Here is a 17245-nt window from a genome sequence, read left to right on the forward strand (position 1 = left end):
CCACACGCCTCCTCCTTGAACAGCAGGGTGTTCCCTGATAGCCCTGCATTGCCAAAGCATATTTAAAGCATTCTCGAGGCTGTAAGGAAGAAAAAGCCTGGAAATGTCCCCTCCTGCCCCTGCCCAGGCATTCCCAGGATGGCTCTGCTTCATTTGCAGCACACTGGGCCCAAATGTCATCAGTTAGGAAAGCAGGCAGAGGGGGTACAGCTGTCCAGGGAGCACCACTGACCCTCAAAGCCCCAACCACTGCATTGACCCTTGTGCTCACTGTGCTGGACAGCACACTGGCCCTGGAAGGACTGCAGGGGCACACAGGGGAGTTTCGTGCATCCATCACTTTGAAGCATCACTCATGGTCCCATAATTTGCATCCCACTCCTTGAGCATCTCTCCCTTGGTCAGACAGTTCCACCTCCTTCTCCTGGCCACATCTCCTCTCTCCTGCTCTTGCAAGCTCCAGGTAAGCTCCAGGTGCATAAATGAGGCTCTGCAGGGAGCCCCAACAAGGAGAACCTGAGAGCTACAAACAGACACTTCCCACTGCAGCCCCTCCAGGCTGGGCAGAGGATCTGCACGACTTCACAGCTCCACACCAGGAGCAGAGGCCCGTGCTGTCCACAGAAGCTCTCCTGGGACATGTTCTGATCCTGCAAAGCTGGCCAGGACAACAGATGTCTCCATTCCCTTGGGGTCCATTGCTGCTCCTCTTCTGACTTAATAACCAATCTGCCCCGTGTTCTCCCAGGGGAAGCACAGGCTATCTGCTGACAGTGCCCTCCTCTCCTCCCCCACTGAGTCCTAGAAGATGATCTGTTTATGCAGCTACCCCTTCCCCAAGCCCAAACTGTCTTTCAGTGGTCATGGGGCCAAAGGAATGACTCGGGTCTGTTCCTAAGAGGAATCCAGCCCTAGCTCAGCTGGCAGAGACAGGGAGAAACCTCCTGCCAGAAACTGGGACACAAATGGTCATGTCCCCAGTGCAGAAGGAGGGGTCTGACAGCCACCTTCCCTCTGCCTTTCTTCTTCTAAGTCAGCCTGGACTGTGCTCACAAAGCTCCCCTTGCCTCAGGACAGCACAGACGCCTGGCTGCACAGGATGTGTCCAGTCTGGGGGCCCAGGGCCACCCTCACCTGGAGCCTGGCTCTGCAGCACCAGGCACTCCTGAGCAGCCTCAGCACGGGCTTGCTTCAGCTCATGTCTGCAGCATCCTGGTAGGAAGAGGAGCTCTGGCATGGGAGCTATTAGAGTGGGTGGCAGCAGATGGTGAAAACAGAGGGGATAAGAAAATAAATACAAAGAGGCTATCTTGAGGGGAGAAGTCACCACATTAACACTCTGCTGCTTACACAGTGTCTTCTCCCAAAGTCTAAACAAACACTGCTCGGTTCCCGGCGCACAGGAAGCTGAGGGAGGGGGACAGCACTGAGCACACACAGCACTGCAGAGCCCTCAGAGGTGCTGCAGCCCCAAACCCTGCTCAGCCCTCCATACCCCAAGTGCTTGCAGGGGGATCCCATCCAGAACAGGGAAATCAACCAAGCAAAGAGCCTGCATGTCCTGCTTCCCACAGGTTACGCACAGTTTAGGGAACTCCATCCTTCCACCAGCCTGGGTGTGGGCACAAGATCATCACATCTGCCCTTTCCATGGACTGCAGGGTACTAATGGATGCTCTTGCCTGACATCTTCAGAAAAGCAAGTGGAATTCATTCCCGAGGGAAATGGGGAGACTGCAGGGACTGCCCAGTGCTGTCTCACAGGAAAACCAATGTTCCTTGTCCATCACACGTTCCCACAGCAGCACAGTTGCTCACCTGGAGCAAAGCAATCACTTTCCCAGCCCTCAGCCTTGGACAGCAGGAGCCCATCTCTTGCTGACTGCCACCCCAGGCTCTTCCATCAACCCCAAACTCTGGAGTCTGCAGGACCATTTCAGTTTCTCTGGCCACCAGCAGCAGTGGGAAAGGTCTTTGCTTCTAATGCTCCTCCTGAGAGACCTCCAAGGGTTGGGAAAAACAGCTAAAAGTGGGGAGAGCCTGGCTCACCAGGCTGCTCCATGTACTCAGGAACACACTGAGGACAGCTCACTCAAATCAAGAGCCCCCAAAACCTGCAGCCCTCATCAACACCTCCCATCTGGGTCTGCCAGAGTGCCTCAGCAGGGGAACACCGAGGTGAAAGCAGTCTTTAAACACGCAGTGGCTGGCTCAGGCAAAGGCAATTTATTATGTTAAACACGTTATTAAAGGATCTAAAGCAACAGAGCAAAGATGTTCCAAGAAAGGTTTGAACTCCCCCAGCAAGGAGCTCCTGGGAGTCCTCTTGTTAATACTTTGCACGGGCTTGTCTGCAGCTGAGCCTGCAGTGAACACAAATGCCCCCTCAGTCCCCTCGCAGAACCCGTTTCAGTTCAATCAATACAGCCTTCGGGGAGACTTGAGGAAGCAAAGCTATTAGTGGGACCACAGTTAATTCCAGGGGAAAGAAACAGGCAACAAAAGCAATAAAACTGATTGATTGCTTATGCAGCCACGGTAACCCTTTCCTGTCTGCGTCCCGCAGCACAGCAGAGAGGAGGATGCTCACGGGAAAAGCCCTTCTTCCCCAGGTTTGGCGTGGTCTCAAAGGGCAGCTGCAGGGCATTGGGCTGTGGCACAGAGGTGGACAGGGGGCTGGGAAGAGGCAAAGGCTGCTCTGGGGAAGGAAAGTGCCATTCCAGGAGATCCCATCAGCAAGCAAGAGCTCAGGAAAGCAGCAGGACCTTCAGAAAACGGGACAGCATGTGGTGACTCCAGCTTTGGGTGAAGTCATGGTCCAGCAGCACACCTTTGCTGGGCAGGAGAGCTCAGAGCAGTGCAGGGACATCCCCCTGGCAGCCCCAGGGACACACAGCTGTCAGCACCTGAGAGGGGCCCCCTCTGCCACAGCAACAACACACCAGGAAACCAGCCAGGCCCGCGTCTCCCTACCCTCACAGCTGCCTTCCCCACACACCTCCCCATTCCTTCTGCCCCCTCACATCATGCTGACTGGAGCTGTAGGCATTAGGTGGGAAGGTGACTGCCACGGCTTTGCTTTCTGAAGCACCTCAGACAAGTGCAGGAGCTTGCAGAGAGCCTCTGCAGCAGCAGCAATGGTGGCAGCAGGGCCTGGGTGAGTGCCCGGTGCCCAGAGCAGCACAGGGGGAGAGCTTGCCAGGTGACAGCTGCATAGGAAATAACTGAGAATATGTGGAGATAGAGGCTCTGTAGCAAAGCAAACTGACTAAAAGGCAATGCCAACATGAGCTGAAGGTTCTGCAAGCTGGTGGTACAGAACCACAGGATCGTTCAGGTTGGAAAAGGTCATCAAGTCCAACTGTCCACCCAGCACCACCAGCATGTTCAGCACATGTTCAGTGTCCCCAAGTGCCACACCAACACTTCCAGGGATGGTGACTCTACCATTTCCCCAGAGAGCCTATTCCAGTGCTTTACAACCCTTTCTGTGAAGTTTTTTTTCTTAACATCTAATCTAAACCTGCCCTGGTGCAACTTGAGGCCATTTCCTCTTGTCCTGTCATTTGTTACCTTGGAGAACAGACTGACCCACACCTGGCTACAACCTTCTTTCAGGGAGCTGTAGAAGGTGAGAATGTCTCCCCCTTTTCTCTAGGCTGAGCTCCCCCAGCTGCTCCTCATCAGATTTGTACTCCAGACCCTTCCCCAGCTCTGCTGCCTTTCTCTGGACATGCTCCAGCCCCTCGATGTCTTTCTTTTCTGAATGTATCAGCATTTCTGGAAGGGTAAAGCCTCTAAAACAGCAGGAATAAGTTCATCCACAGCTGCTCCATCTACAGGCCTGTCCTTTCACTCTCACGGGCCACCACAGCACCCAGGGACTTGCACCTCTCAGCCCACGAGATATCAAACAGCGAAACAGCACAGGCTCAAAATGGGGAACCAGCCACAGGCTGAGCCTGGCACTGAGCCTGCCTCCCCTCCTGACAGCACCAGAGTTTTTAAAAAGTCATCTGTGCTGCCTCTCCTTGCTAAAGCCACACAGCTGTGGGAAGCACCCGACTGACCTCCGAGCCCAGGCCGCAGGCGGTTGTCGTATCCATCCAAGAGCCTGTCCAGGATGCGCGTGAAAATGGTGATGTTGTCTTTGCTGTCATCCACCACGTCCGAGACGTGCTTCTGAGAGAGCCTGGCACACACAGAGCGGGGAAAAACCAGGGAAGAAAGGTTAGGAGGGAAATCTACGCTGTGCATGCTCTGAGCAGCTACAGGGAATGAAGGGATGCTGGTTTCTGCTCCAGCCTGGACTGCAGGATGGGGCTCAGCTTCTGATAGAGTGATGTGTTTGCAGGACTCCGCACAGGGCATTTCTGATCAACTCCCCACAGACCTCACCACTGAGGCCTCCCTGCTGCCCCATTCCCACCTTTCCTTGCTCAGAGCCAGCAGCAGAACAGGGAGTGGTTTAGGAGCCCTAATTTAACAGGGAGCCTGCCCCAGTGTCCCTTGCCTGCCCCTAAGAAGGGAAATTTTCTGAGCAGAGGCTGTGGGAAGCTCAGTCATTCAAGTGCCACCATCTCCTTACAGGCAGCATGGAAAAAGTGACACCAGTGATTTGCCAGATCGAGCCATTTCAAAGATCTCTGCCCCAGGGAAGAGGGGAGACAGAAAAGTAAGAATTCAGGCTTAAAGCCTGATCATTAAAACACTCAGTGAACCATCTCTGCAGTTTGCTGAACTTTCCCTGTTCATAAAAACAAATGAGTTTCCACATTCCCATCTCTGCTCAGCACAAGAAGCCTGGAAGCCCCCAAACAAGATGATCTTCTCAGAACACATTCTGCCCCAGGTGGAATAAAACAAGGAGTAAATTCCTCTAAAAAAAGCACATCTCACTGAACAAAACCTTCAATGCAGTTTTGCAAACACAAGGGGCTCAAGTAATACATTTGCATTTTGTGTCTTCCTTTCAATCAACAGAAAAGGAGATTGCGAGTCCTTCTGGAACCACCTGCCTCTAAAAGAGATTTCAGATGGCACAGAGTGCTGTGGCTTCAAGTACAGCTTTCCCCAGCAGAAATAGCTGTTAGGACCAAAACAAATGGAAAGGCAGAAGATTAAGTAACAGGAAACAAAAAAGAAAAATCTATAGAGATGAAGAGTTTTCAAGGAAGATGGAAGAGGAAATAAGAGAGAGACAAATGAGGCCCAAAAAAATGATTAAGAGGCACAGAGAGGCAGAAGGATGGCTGAGGGAGCCCAGCCAGGCAGGGGAAAAAAGGCTGCTGGAGCAGAGGGATGCTCAGCAGTGGCTCCAGCGGCCTCTCAGGAGCAGGGAAGCCCTGACTGGCAAACTGGAACTAAATGGAGAGGGGAATAACTGGGGAGCACTGGCCAGAGGAAGACCACGAATGCCACAAACCAGAGGTGGTGGAGGTGAAATTCATGGTTACAATTACCAAGGACAGCACCTATGATCATCTGAAGCGTCATCCTGGGGGAAGAGAAGCCCCTAAATTGTCACTTCCTAACACTTCTGCCCCTTTCCTTCCCACCTCAGCCTTATTTCCTTTGCTGTGTGCAGCCGCTGGTTTGAGCATGCACCAGGGGAAAAAAGAAACCCAACAAAAAACTACAGGAAAAGGGATATTATTTAAGGAGTTCAAAGCTTAATCCTGCTGCATCCCATCTGGTCAGAATGGTTACCCCTGACACTACTGGTGCACCTGTAAATACACTGTGCAGGGTCAGTAAGGTGACAAGTACCAGAGCTGGCCTGGGGTTCTCTATCAAAATGTTCACCCAACAGAAAACCCAGATTCTGTGAGATAAAAATAGAGCAAAGAGTATTTCCTAGCAAAAGAGGAAAAATTGAGAGCAGGGTACGGGTACTTCTAGAGTCAGTTTGAATCAATACTATTTAGAATGCTGCAGTTAATTGAAATACTCCGTTTTGGGCAATTCTGACATTAATTTTCATTGGCTTCATTGACCAAACACTCTGGGAAATTGCATTTCAAGTGCCTGAGGTCCACTTCTCTGAGGGGTCACATCCCACCTCTCACAGGACCACTTGGCCTCTGCTTTTTAGCAAAGCAACACCTGCAGGAGTGGTCAAGCCAGGAAGTTGAGCCTCCAGGAGCACAGGAGGGTAACACAGTGCTGGAATCCCAGTTTCCATAGGGTACGGAGGTGAGGCATGGTTGGGATAACACCTAACCCAGCCCTAACACAACCAGCCGGATCCAAACCACCCCTGACATTACAAACTGCATCACAGCCCCCAAGATTTCCATCTGAATGCAAAATGCTGCTTTTGGCTTTTCATCGGGGCTGGAACTCCCTGCAGGTAAGCAGAGTTTTGAGAAATTTAACAAATGCCTGCAGTAATTAGTGGGGTTTCAATTGTACCAGCTTTCAATAGATGTCATGGCTAGAAGCAATCTGTCCCAGTGTCTGCTGATGAGTATATAACCATCTATAACTTATGAATAGCTAGCATGCTCATGAAAGCTCATTCATTAATGTTTTATAAGCTATCTTTAAAAATTACCCATCATATAAAGAGTGAGAGGACGGATTTTTGTGAAGGAACTCCTGGCGGAGGCTCAGCGGTGATGGGAAAAATGAGTTTACAAATTTCAAAGCTGTTTTACTTAGCCTGGCATTTGAGGGTTTGACTTCAATGTGAGCAGTGTGGGATTCACTCGGGAGGTGCTGGGGGAAGAGCAGCGTAGGCAGGACAAGGGAAGGTGCAGGCAGGGGAGAGCCAGCAGCACCTCTGCCTGGCACCTGCTTTGGGCTAATAATTCCTTCCCCAGCAAAGCTCTGGGCTGCCTCACCTCACCTCAACATAAAGCTAAAGCTGCCCTTTAGCAAGGCACAAAGGAACTGCAAAGAGATGTGGGGGATCAGGGTTTTAAAATAATTAAAATCCTTTAGGCAGGAAGGACAGAGGTTTACAGCAAATTTAATTAGGATAGGCTTGAGGAAAAGTCATTACCTTGCCACCTGTGCATAGGCTCTCTGGGGAGCTGTGCCACAGTGGCACAGGGGTCCCTTTGCACACAATTTAGGAAGCAAATCCTCCTGGGGACCAATATTCTGAGCAATCCCTGCATGGCAGGTGGCGAGGGAGCAGTGGCTCCAGTGAATACGCGATGGGGAGGAAAAGGCAGCAGTGAGGAGGGCAGAGCTGCAGGCACAGGGGATGGGGACAACCCCCACAGCCATCGTGGGGAGGGGACCTGGCCCCAGCAGCTGGAGGTGAGAGAGCAGAGCCCAGGGCTGGCTGTGCCTCTGCAGGAGGGCAGGGTCAGCGTTTACAGGGCAAGGCAGGCTCAGGATGCAGCTGCAAAGCCAGACCCAAGCAGACAAAGCAAAACAGGCAGGACAGGGCGGCAGGGGCAGCGCCGACGTCTTTTCATGCATGAGGGTCCTTGATCCCTACTGGACTTGTAACAGCAGACAGCATTTCAGTGTCCATACCTGGCACTCTAAAGGCTTTTCTAAATGTTTTATAGAAGTCATGTATTATTTGCATTTCTGTCCCTCTGAGCAGAGCTCCTCTCTCCCCACAGCTGGCGGCATCTCCGTCTTCCTTCCTCAAAGGGCTCCCCGAAATCACTCAGCACAGGCTCTGGTGGGATGCAGTCATGGAGTAACAGGCTCTCATCTCCTCCAGACAGCTTCCAGAGGCTGGGAAGGTGAGGCTGGCAGCAGCACTCTCCTTGCCAGGACAGCCAGAGCCTGCACACCCAGGCACAGGAGAGCAGCGTGCCCAGCCAGGGCTGGCAGATAACCACGGTGCTGCAGCAGCTCAGGTGTGCTGCCCATGGGTCATTACACCATTAGCAGCCAAACAGATGAAGCAGATTGATTTTCTGCTCTTTAAAATAGTATTAAAATATTAAATGGGGTGGGGGGAATCTCTCTTCCAAGTTAAAACTCAGGCAAGCAGAGTCCTTGCTCAGAATGAATCGTGCAGAGGCCAAAGCTGAAAATAGGTTTTGTTGCAAAAAATGCTGACAACTGTCCACAGTGAGAGCACCTCAAATAATGCCAGTGTCAGCCACGTTAGGGACTGAACAGTCCCTGGGTGAAAGGCAGGGGGACAGGGACAAGGGGAGGGTCAAACACAGCAGAAACCCTTGTTGGTGCTTTGCCCTGGGCTACTTCATGCAGGTACTGACCCCAGGATATTTAAGTTCAGCAAGAGGACTGCAGCCTTGGCCAACAGCTCAGCACTCACCACCTTACCCAGCATCAGCAGGAAGAGCCAGAAGCAGAACTAGGACTCCTAGGCTGAGGAGGGAGAAGGGCCCCATTCCTGGGAGCTTCGGCGCCATGGTGTCAGCGTTCAGCCACTGCAAAACGAGCCTCCAAAACCTGCCAGGGAGGGAAATGAGAGAAAAGAGATTTTATTTACTAGGGAAAAGCAAACAGTTCAGTTTTTAATGTTGGGCAGCAGTCAGTATTTCTGGGGTCCCATATTTGAAATCTCATGGAACCCCCAGGAAACAAAGGCAGCAGCGTGCCCTGGAGCACTGCTGGCCCTGGGGAGCTGCATTGTGGGGTGAGAGCCGAGCAGGTAAATACACATAAAACCCTCACAGCAGATCCTGCAGCTCCCCAGGTGCTTCAGCAGCAAGTGCAAAGCTCCATTTCCAAAGTAACCACACTGGCTATTCTTCACCCATCCCTTCCCTCCACCTCGCCCTGCAGTCCCAGTCACCACCTGCCCCTCGCAGCAGTCCCCAGCTCACCCGGTGCCTCTGCTACCTCGGTGACATCCACACAGCAGAACCACTTGTGAAGTCTCAAGACCCATTTTTTTTCCCAACATCTTTTTCTAGACAGTTAAACCCTCATCTAATTCCGGTAATGACACTGCCAGAAATTATTATTAAGTTTGACCACCGAGGCCCAAGGTGGTGGGAATGCTCGACGATACTACACTTAGCATGCTCAGAGTTTTCATTAATGCTCAGTTTTACTTTTATTGTGATGTTATTGCACATTTAACTGCCTTCTCCTTTTATGTATCTCATTATGTTGATGCACCTTGGAGCAGCACTGCCAAGCAACAGCCTGGATAAATACAGCTTGTCGTGACATCTCCCCCTCACAACGCTCCTTGTCTGGCACATGGGGGATTCAGCACCGTGGCAGCCAGGCACAGCCAGCCCCTGTGAGCCCCCAGAGCCAGCAGTGAAGGCTCCAGTCAATCACAGCACGCAGAAACCAGGGCAAGATGCTGGTGCCAGCCAAATGGGACCTCTGCATTCCTCCACTCAACCCTGCAGAGCCTCAGGCAGCTCCTTCCAGCACTGAAGGAGGTGCTGGGAAAGCCAAACTCCAGCAGCTGGACAGCAAATCTCAGCCAGGTGAGGCTGCCCCAGGGTGAAGGGAGCAGGGGAGCTACCTTAGTGCTGCCAAGGAGCAGGGGTTTCTGCACAGGGACATGGGAGAGGTGAAGCCCCAGCAGAAATCCCGTGCAGAGGGAGCAGGAGGCTCAGCCAAGCGGGATGGAAACACCTGGAGATCACACAGGAGTACCTGGCTACCCCTGCCCCTGGGAGAGAAGAGGCACGAGGCCAGGCTGGCTGATGTTTTGTCACATTTCTGCATTTAGCTGCCCCCCCCCAGCATTTTGGCCCTACAGTCTTCCTGGAGGCTGGGCGTGATGCTTGTTTTTTAGCTCTAGGAGCACAAGAGCTGCCAGGCAGGCAGAAGGTAAGAGCCAGACACCACCAGTCCTTACCACCCACCTCAGCTTTTGTTCTGGCAAGATAGTCACTAACAGCAGGCACAGGGGAAAAAACAAACCCAGCATTTGGCCCTGGTTACCTTTATCTTCCTCCCCATCACTCACTTAAAATCCTTTCGAAAATTAATGCAAGGATTAATTGAGGCACAGTGTGCTCAGGCTTGATTTAATCAGGATTCTACCTGAGTTCCAGCCGGGGAAGCTCATCCTCACAGCAAAGGAGGCTGCAGGAGCCTCTGGCATGGACACACCCACAGCTCTGGTGGGAAAAGCCCTGATTTGGGATGGCTCCTCTGGCTCTCGCCACCTTCCAGCTGACAAAGGGACACACAGCCTTGGAAATTCACGTATTTGCTGATGAAGCCCAAATTAACTGGCTGAGCATCTGTTCTGTGGGAAATTCCAACATTTCAGGGAGACTCGATCCAAATCACGACAAGGACAGATAAAATGTTGATGTTCCTTACAAGGCAAATTCAGAACTTCTTCAATGAGCAGCTTCTCAGGGATTTCCTTTCAACTTTTCCCTTTCATTTCACTTCAACTTGCATATTATACAACAATATTTAATTGATTTTTTTTCCCCTAAGGCAATTTCAAACACTAGCCAAAAGCAAAAAATAAAGATATATAAAAAAATACAAGAACCACTGCTCTCTTCACTCTTCCCCTCCCCAAAAACACTGCTGAGAATTTTCACTGGAATCAACATTTTCCCATTCAGCTGCTGATTTCAAAAAACGCTTTGTTTGGGCAGAATTTGCACAGCCAGCAGACTCTGACCAGGGATCTCCACACAAACGAGGACACTTTGGATTTGCAGCAGGTGCCTCCTGGCTCTGCAGGAACTCCTCTAGAACATCTGGGACCATCTTGATCAGATTTGGTGAGATCGTGGGTGGGGAACACTTTGCACCAACAGCGGAAAAGTGAAGCTGAAGAAAAGAGTACCAGAAAATGGAGGAACAAGGTAATTCAGAGGGTCAGGAGCAGTGATAAAAATCCAGAACACCTTCCATGTGGGTGCCAAGAAGCTCTAAACAACATCATTTCCACTAAACATTGTTCATGGAGTTTTCCTTCAATATTCTACAGAGGTGAAGGTTAATTTTCTGCTTTGGATAGTTCTGATGAGGAAGATGCTAGCCAAGGGTAACAGGGCTGCTTGAACTAAGTCAAATTTATGCTTAAGTCTCATTTGAAGCATCAGAACCAGTTCTACACACCCACACTGGGAGGAAAATCTGTTTTCACTACTTGCCCAAGTGAATATTTTGCCAGCCACATCTCAGTTTGTTCACACTGAGAACGTCCCCAAAATGGGGGTTTGCTATGGCTGCACTTACGGGCTCGGGAAGGACAACACAGCCTGGAAAACAGCCTGGCACTGTTTCCTATCCCTTTCCTTCGGTTCTTGCACTGTGTTTTCCCTGGGAAGTTGGATAGAAGAGGCTGCAGGGCGTTTTCCTCGTTCTTTGGCTACTTTACACTTGGAGATGGATTGAGAAGCAGACCCAGTCCTGCTCATCACCTTGCTGCCAAGCAGGAAACGTGGTGGAAAACACACGGAGGCTTTTGCAGAGGAGGAGGTTTCACCATTCAGACAGTTTAGGGCATCTTCCAAAGCTCCCCACAGCCAGATCCCAGTGTGGTTCCCGTGGCACAGCAGCTCTCAGCATCACTTATTCCCTCTCCTGGGGCTCTTGCAAGCCCAGCCACAGGCAAACACAAGAACCCAGCTGGTGCAAAGGGCTTTAGAAGCCCAACAGCTACTGGCCACGCAGCCTCCCTACTAAAATCAGCTTGTAAAATCACTCTCGAGGTTCCAACAGCCCAGTAACTGAGCTCCTCAGATTTCAGCACACAAGAGTAGCTCTTGGAGAGGATGCTGATGGCAGAGCAGATGAAGGGGTCCCTCGGTGCACAGCAGCAGCTGGAGCAAAGGGAAGGGATGGGAACACCCACGAGTGTGCCTCCGGAAAAGCAGCACTGGAGCTCCTCCAGCCCGTGCTGGGGCTGTCCTCGTGCAAGGCTATTCAGCTGTCACTTCCCACTCAGGAAAGCTCTGAATCAGCCAACGCCTTGATCTGAATACCTGCAGGGATCCCTGATCCTCTGGAAAGCGGGGGGAGGATGCAGGCAACGTGCATTTAACTGCGTGTAACCAAGTGAGGGTTTAGGAATGTTAATTGGCTGTTAACAGCCTCAAAGAAGAAGAAGAAAAAAACCCTCAAATCTCTTACTAGGACTTGCTGAAGGGAAAACTGCACAGTGTCCATGAGGAAAGAAGTGCAGAATGCCCAAATTTCTAAGCTCGGAAAAGAGTGGTACAACTCTTTAGACTGACCCCCTCTTTGATGTAAGTTCAAGAACATCTCCTCAGAGCTTCTGGTTCTCATCTGTGTGTGTGCAAGATGGAGTCTAGAGGGATGGGGTGTGTTCAGAGCAGCCCTGCACTTCTTCCTCCCTCCATCTGTCCACTGCTCGTTCCTTAATGGCACGGTTAGCAAATGCGTTCAGCACTGATTGTGCAGCCGCTGGTAACCCCCACAGCCGAATCCAACGCAGGTTTTCTGAGGAGCCCTGCTAACGCTCTGCAGCTGGAACCCAGCGATGCTTGGAGTTTACAACACACAGAATTTGGCAGGTGTCTCCATAGCCATGCACCTAAGGGCTTCACGAACATTCCCACTCCTCCCCAAGACACGCTCTCTGTCCGACATCGACACTCCAGGGAAATACAGCCTTCCTGCTGGATGGGCTGTGAACAAGGAATTGGAAAACCTTCCCTCCTTCCTTCCCCTCGTGACAGCGATGTGCTCCAGCCCCTGCTCCCACTGAAGCGGGTCTGGGAACTAAAAAAAAAGTGCTGGAACCTTCCAAATCAGCTAGGTACCCTAGTAACTGCGCCAACACTGGGTATCTCCTGACTTGGCACATGGAGCCTGATCTTCCCAGAAACCCTTATTCTAGAAACCATTAAATATTCTGAAGTGCTTTCCCAGGAAAGAGTGATTAGCACAGGCTTACTGCTGACAAGGGAGAGACACAGAACTCTGGAGGTGGAGAATGAAAGGTAAAGCTTGCAAAAAAACCCTGAGAGAACGGCCAGAGAGGGGGGTACTGCAAGCACCAGAAAAGAAATGAAGGCAGAAGAGGCCCATAAACCCCCCCGGGCATGTTTGTGAGAGTCACATGGGTATCTCACCCAAATTACTGCCTCCTGGGAACACACACAGCCAGGGGAACCATCTGATTCACTCAGCAATAGTCTCACCACCCAGGCAGCATTCAGAAACCAGCCCAAAGGACAGATTTGCCCCAGCACTGCACCCAGAGCTGCTGTCCACCTGTGGTGTCATTGGATCAGCATCCCCACATGCCATGCAGGGACACCAGTGGCATCAGCTGGAGGGGAGCTGAGCATTGGCAGCCCCCACTGAGCCCCCAGGACCAGCAGTAGTTCCTCATCTTTTGTCAAGTCAGATATCTCGGGGAGGGCTGTGCAGCGAGGAGCTGATGCTGGGAGCCAGCTGGAAATCAGACTGGGAAGAAGAGGCAGCCTCAGCCCAAAATCCCAGATCAAAGCACTTCTGTGCAGGAAAAAGAGGGTGATCCAGAGCCTGGTGGTGTCAAGCACCATCTGCCCACCTGCACAGCAGCTCAGCCAAGCACAGCACTGTACGTGACCTCACAACACCTGCATATTTACCCCCAAATTCAGGAGCACTTGCACAGCACAAGAAGCTCATTAAAGCCCTTCCTCATTGCACTGGAGCCTCTCCAAAACAGGTCCCAGGCAGCAGGAGAGGTCCTTCAACACCCCTCAAGGACTGCATAATCATCCAGCCTGCACAGGCTGTGCTCTGTCCAGCTGACCCTGACCCTCTGTGAGCACATCAGGCTTCTGGTGACCACTGCTGTGCCTCTTCAGTGCTTCTTTGAGCAAAGCTCCAAGCTCTCTCCGCAGCCAGCAAGTGCTCAGCGCAGCAGCAATAAACACAGGCGAGGCACACGCTGCCCTGTGTCCCCGCTGGCGAGGGTTTTCTTCAGTTCTCAATCACTCCAGCTGAAAAGGAGGGTCCCTCACAATAAAAACATCTTTTCATTTGAGGGCAGGGGCAGCAATGAGCAGCCACAGCTCATCTGGAAGCCCGGAAACGGCAGAGTAAGGCACCGTGGTGTTTCACAAGACCCCTGTCTCAACATCCCTTTGCTTCCCAGGTTGTTTGCATCCCTTTGTTCTGAAATGAGCTCGCTGGGACGCCCGTGTGCACGGCGCAGGCACAGACACCCAGTTCAGCACACACCGAGGCAGCCCAGCCCTGCCAGCCCCGAGCTCTACCGGCACCAGCCAGCACAGGGCCAGGCTGGCTTTGGGAGCCTGGATCCAGCCCAGTGCTCTGTTTCCATCACCTGAGGTCGCCCGAATTTCTCCAGCTCGCCTCTAGTTCTGGTGCTGCACAGATGCTGCTGAAGGCCAGAAGCTACAACAGCATTTTGCAGAAATCAGAGACCAAGAAACCGGCAGCAGCACCTCCGTCCTCCTGGATCAAACTTGCTGTTTACCACCTACGTGGAGAAACAGCCCTGGCTCGCAGTGAGGGGCGCGTGGCAGAGGAGCCACACAGTCCTCGACTCCCGAGCGTGGAAATGTTTGTGCTCACCTACCCAAGAGGCACACACCAGCTCGTCCCTGCAAACACACACACACCGTGCAAGCCATAAACAACCTCCCCGTGAATCTGCCACACGCAGAAGGTACGAGGCACACGTGATGGTTACCAAATGTGTTGTCTGCAAGGGATGCCAGCAGAAGAAGACACTTGTAAGCAGAGGCACCAGGCAAAGAAATTAAAGGTTTAGATCAACATGTAAATCTTGGGAGCAAGCCTTGAAGTGGATTTCTTCTCTAAGTTGTTCTGCTGGTAACGAAGAAATAAGGTCCGTGCCCAACTCCCAACCCAGCTTTAATTTTCCAAAATGAGAAGCCGCTTGACAGTTTTTCCTCATCAAAACAAAATTAATCCAAGTATTGCATCTCTCTACTCAAAAACACATCCAGAGGGACTGTAGAGTGATTCACACCTACAACTGCTATGGGAAACCGTTTGCACTCATAGTGTAACAAGCCAACACTGATTCACCCACATAATTACAGGCAGACACTGATTCACAGCTACTGCAACTGCAGACAGACTGACTCACAATCAAAGCAACTGCAGACAGGCTCACAATCACAACTGGAAATACAACTGTGCTGCCAATACCCACGGTCTGCAATTCCATGTACACACCAACCTCTGGAAAACTGGCCAGCAGTGCAAACTGCACCAAGCCCTGCGTTTCTTTTGCTGGTGCTTTTGACCTTCACCCCAGAGCCATCTTTCCTTCGTTGATGGAACAATCCCCACACCTCAGCAGCTGTCCCTGCCCTGGCAGCCCCCGCAGGAGCCCAGCACGACTTTCAGAGCCTGGCCCCAGGAGCAGATTGAGACACACGATGCACACACGCACAGGGAGTGTGTACGGTGCAAGACATCCCTGTACATCCACTGTAATGCCACACACGGCTGCACCGACTCTGTGCTTCTAGAATATGAGTAAATGCAAGCCAAGTATAATACATTTAGCCCATGGGCAAAGGAGATGGCAAAAGACTCACCACTGGGCAAAAGCCTGAAAAGCTGGATTATTTACTACACTCTCTGGCTGGGCATGTAATTATGTCAGTGTTCAGCCTGGGTATTGTGCTACTTTTTGTAAACAGTTGGCAGGAATACTCTGACCGAGATGAGGGGCTGGGCTCTGTCTCCAGTGTTGAGGGAAGCAGGCTGAAGAGGACACGGTCTACTTAGACAAAAAGAAACTGAGGTGAAAGGACACATTAAGCAGGAAAAGCTGAAGGAGAAGCTGAGAGTGAAGTGGGACAGGTGGCAGTCTACAGACAAAGGGAGAGGAAAGCAGAAAGAACAGAAGGAGAAAAGCTCCATGATGCAGACTTGTGACAAGAAGCTCCAAAGCGAGGAAAAGCAGCAGTCACCCCGTGCCGAGGGTGTCTCGCAGCAGTGCAGACAATGCATCTGTGCCTCCCCACGCGCTCTGAACCGGGAGGAGATTCCAGGGGAAAGGACACAGCAGCCTCCGGGCCAGCGTGTGCCGAGGGCCCAGGTGCAGCCGCAATCCCTCCAGCTGCTCGGAGCTCTCTCAGAAAGGAGCAGCGGGGTCAGGCTTGAGCATTCCTGCCGCTGTGCACTGCGGGGCACCCGGGCACCACGGGCACAGGCTGAAGGGCAGGCCGGCAAAGCTCCACCGAAAGAGCATCGCCTCAAAACACCCCAAAATCCCACATCCTCCAGGGCAAGGAAAAAGTTAAGAGACAGACTACAGAAAGACGACTTGCCTGAACCACAAGTAGCATCTTCTAGTTGTGGGCTGGTCCTGCCTCAGCACCTGCTGTTTTTCTTCTTTGCACTCCCCAGAAGGGCACTAAGGGGATGGAGAGGTGAGGGAGCAAACCTGCTCTGCTCTTGCCATCAGAACAACTCGGGTGAGCAGCCACTGGGAGCTGCTCTTGCCAGCCCACGGCAGCGGGAATCTCACCAGAGGGTCCCGGCTCTCTGTTTCTGTCTGGGGACGCTGCTGCATTTGCAGCCAGTCAGGAGCAGATTCGAGGGAGACACTACAGATGCAATTGGCCAGGGAAATGAACTATTTGTTCAATTGTACTTCTCTTGTCCGGGCGAGAACCATTCTGGCAGAAGGCAGAGCGAGGAACAATGGATAAGTGTTGCAGTGGGGACTGTCTGCCACTTAATTGCATTAGGCTATTCCTTTTTAATGATCCGTATCTCAGTCCTAGTAACTCTGGGAGAAGGAGAAAAGACCTGGACCTCTTTTCCCCCCCCTTCCCTCGTACCAGCCTCAGAAACTGCAGCCCCCAAAACTCCTTTCCCTCCCCAGCCCAACACAGCATCTGTGCCCACTAGGCCTGGCTGCAGGATTCAGGGGGAAATTTGACTTTGCTTTACTACACCCTTCTCCCCGCTCAGCCCTTCCCCTGCATTCCCGGTCCGGCTCCAGCCAGGGGGGGGGGCTCAGGATTGCTCTCCTCCAGGCATTTCTCCCCGCGGCCGCTCTCCCCGTCCCCCAGCCGGCAGTGCCAGGCGGGCGGGCTGGATGCCCGGCGGGGAGCACCGGGGCACGGCTCCGCTCCGGACCGACACGCGCGGGAGTTGCTGCGGGAGCGGGGATGCTCCGAACCCGCGGCCGCCCGGCCGAGCCCCCCCTTCCCCCGCCGCTCCGCCTATCGTCCGCCGACCCCCCAGACAATACCCGGCGGCCGGCGCAGCCCCCGGCAGCCCCATCCCCGGCCCGGCTCCGCGCTGTCCCCCGCGTCCGCCCCCGCCGGGGCGGGTCTGCGCCGGGGATGCCCCGGGGGAGCGGGGACGCGCCCGCCGCCCACCCGCCCGC

At 52.6% G+C, this 17245-nt stretch overlaps 1 protein-coding gene across 1 annotated transcript in view; it reads right to left on the bottom strand.

Moving 5' to 3' along the window:
• Positions 1 to 17245, bottom strand: part of GABRA3 (gamma-aminobutyric acid type A receptor subunit alpha3) — a 72879-nt gene that overhangs the window by 54351 nt on the left and 1283 nt on the right. Inside the window, exons 2-3 of the mRNA XM_042040218.1 lie at positions 8263 to 8391; positions 4071 to 4192 (exon numbers count right to left, since the gene is read on the bottom strand). Coding sequence (XP_041896152.1) covers positions 4071 to 4192; positions 8263 to 8391 — 251 coding nt within the window. The remainder of the gene's footprint in view (positions 1 to 4070; positions 4193 to 8262; positions 8392 to 17245) is intronic.

The sequence above is a fragment of the Corvus kubaryi genome, unplaced genomic scaffold (assembly GCF_017639235.1).
Source record: "Corvus kubaryi isolate FWS band 111438036 unplaced genomic scaffold, C.kubaryi_AGA036_p1.0 37395, whole genome shotgun sequence".
NCBI classification, from domain to species: Eukaryota; Metazoa; Chordata; class Aves; order Passeriformes; family Corvidae; genus Corvus; species Corvus kubaryi.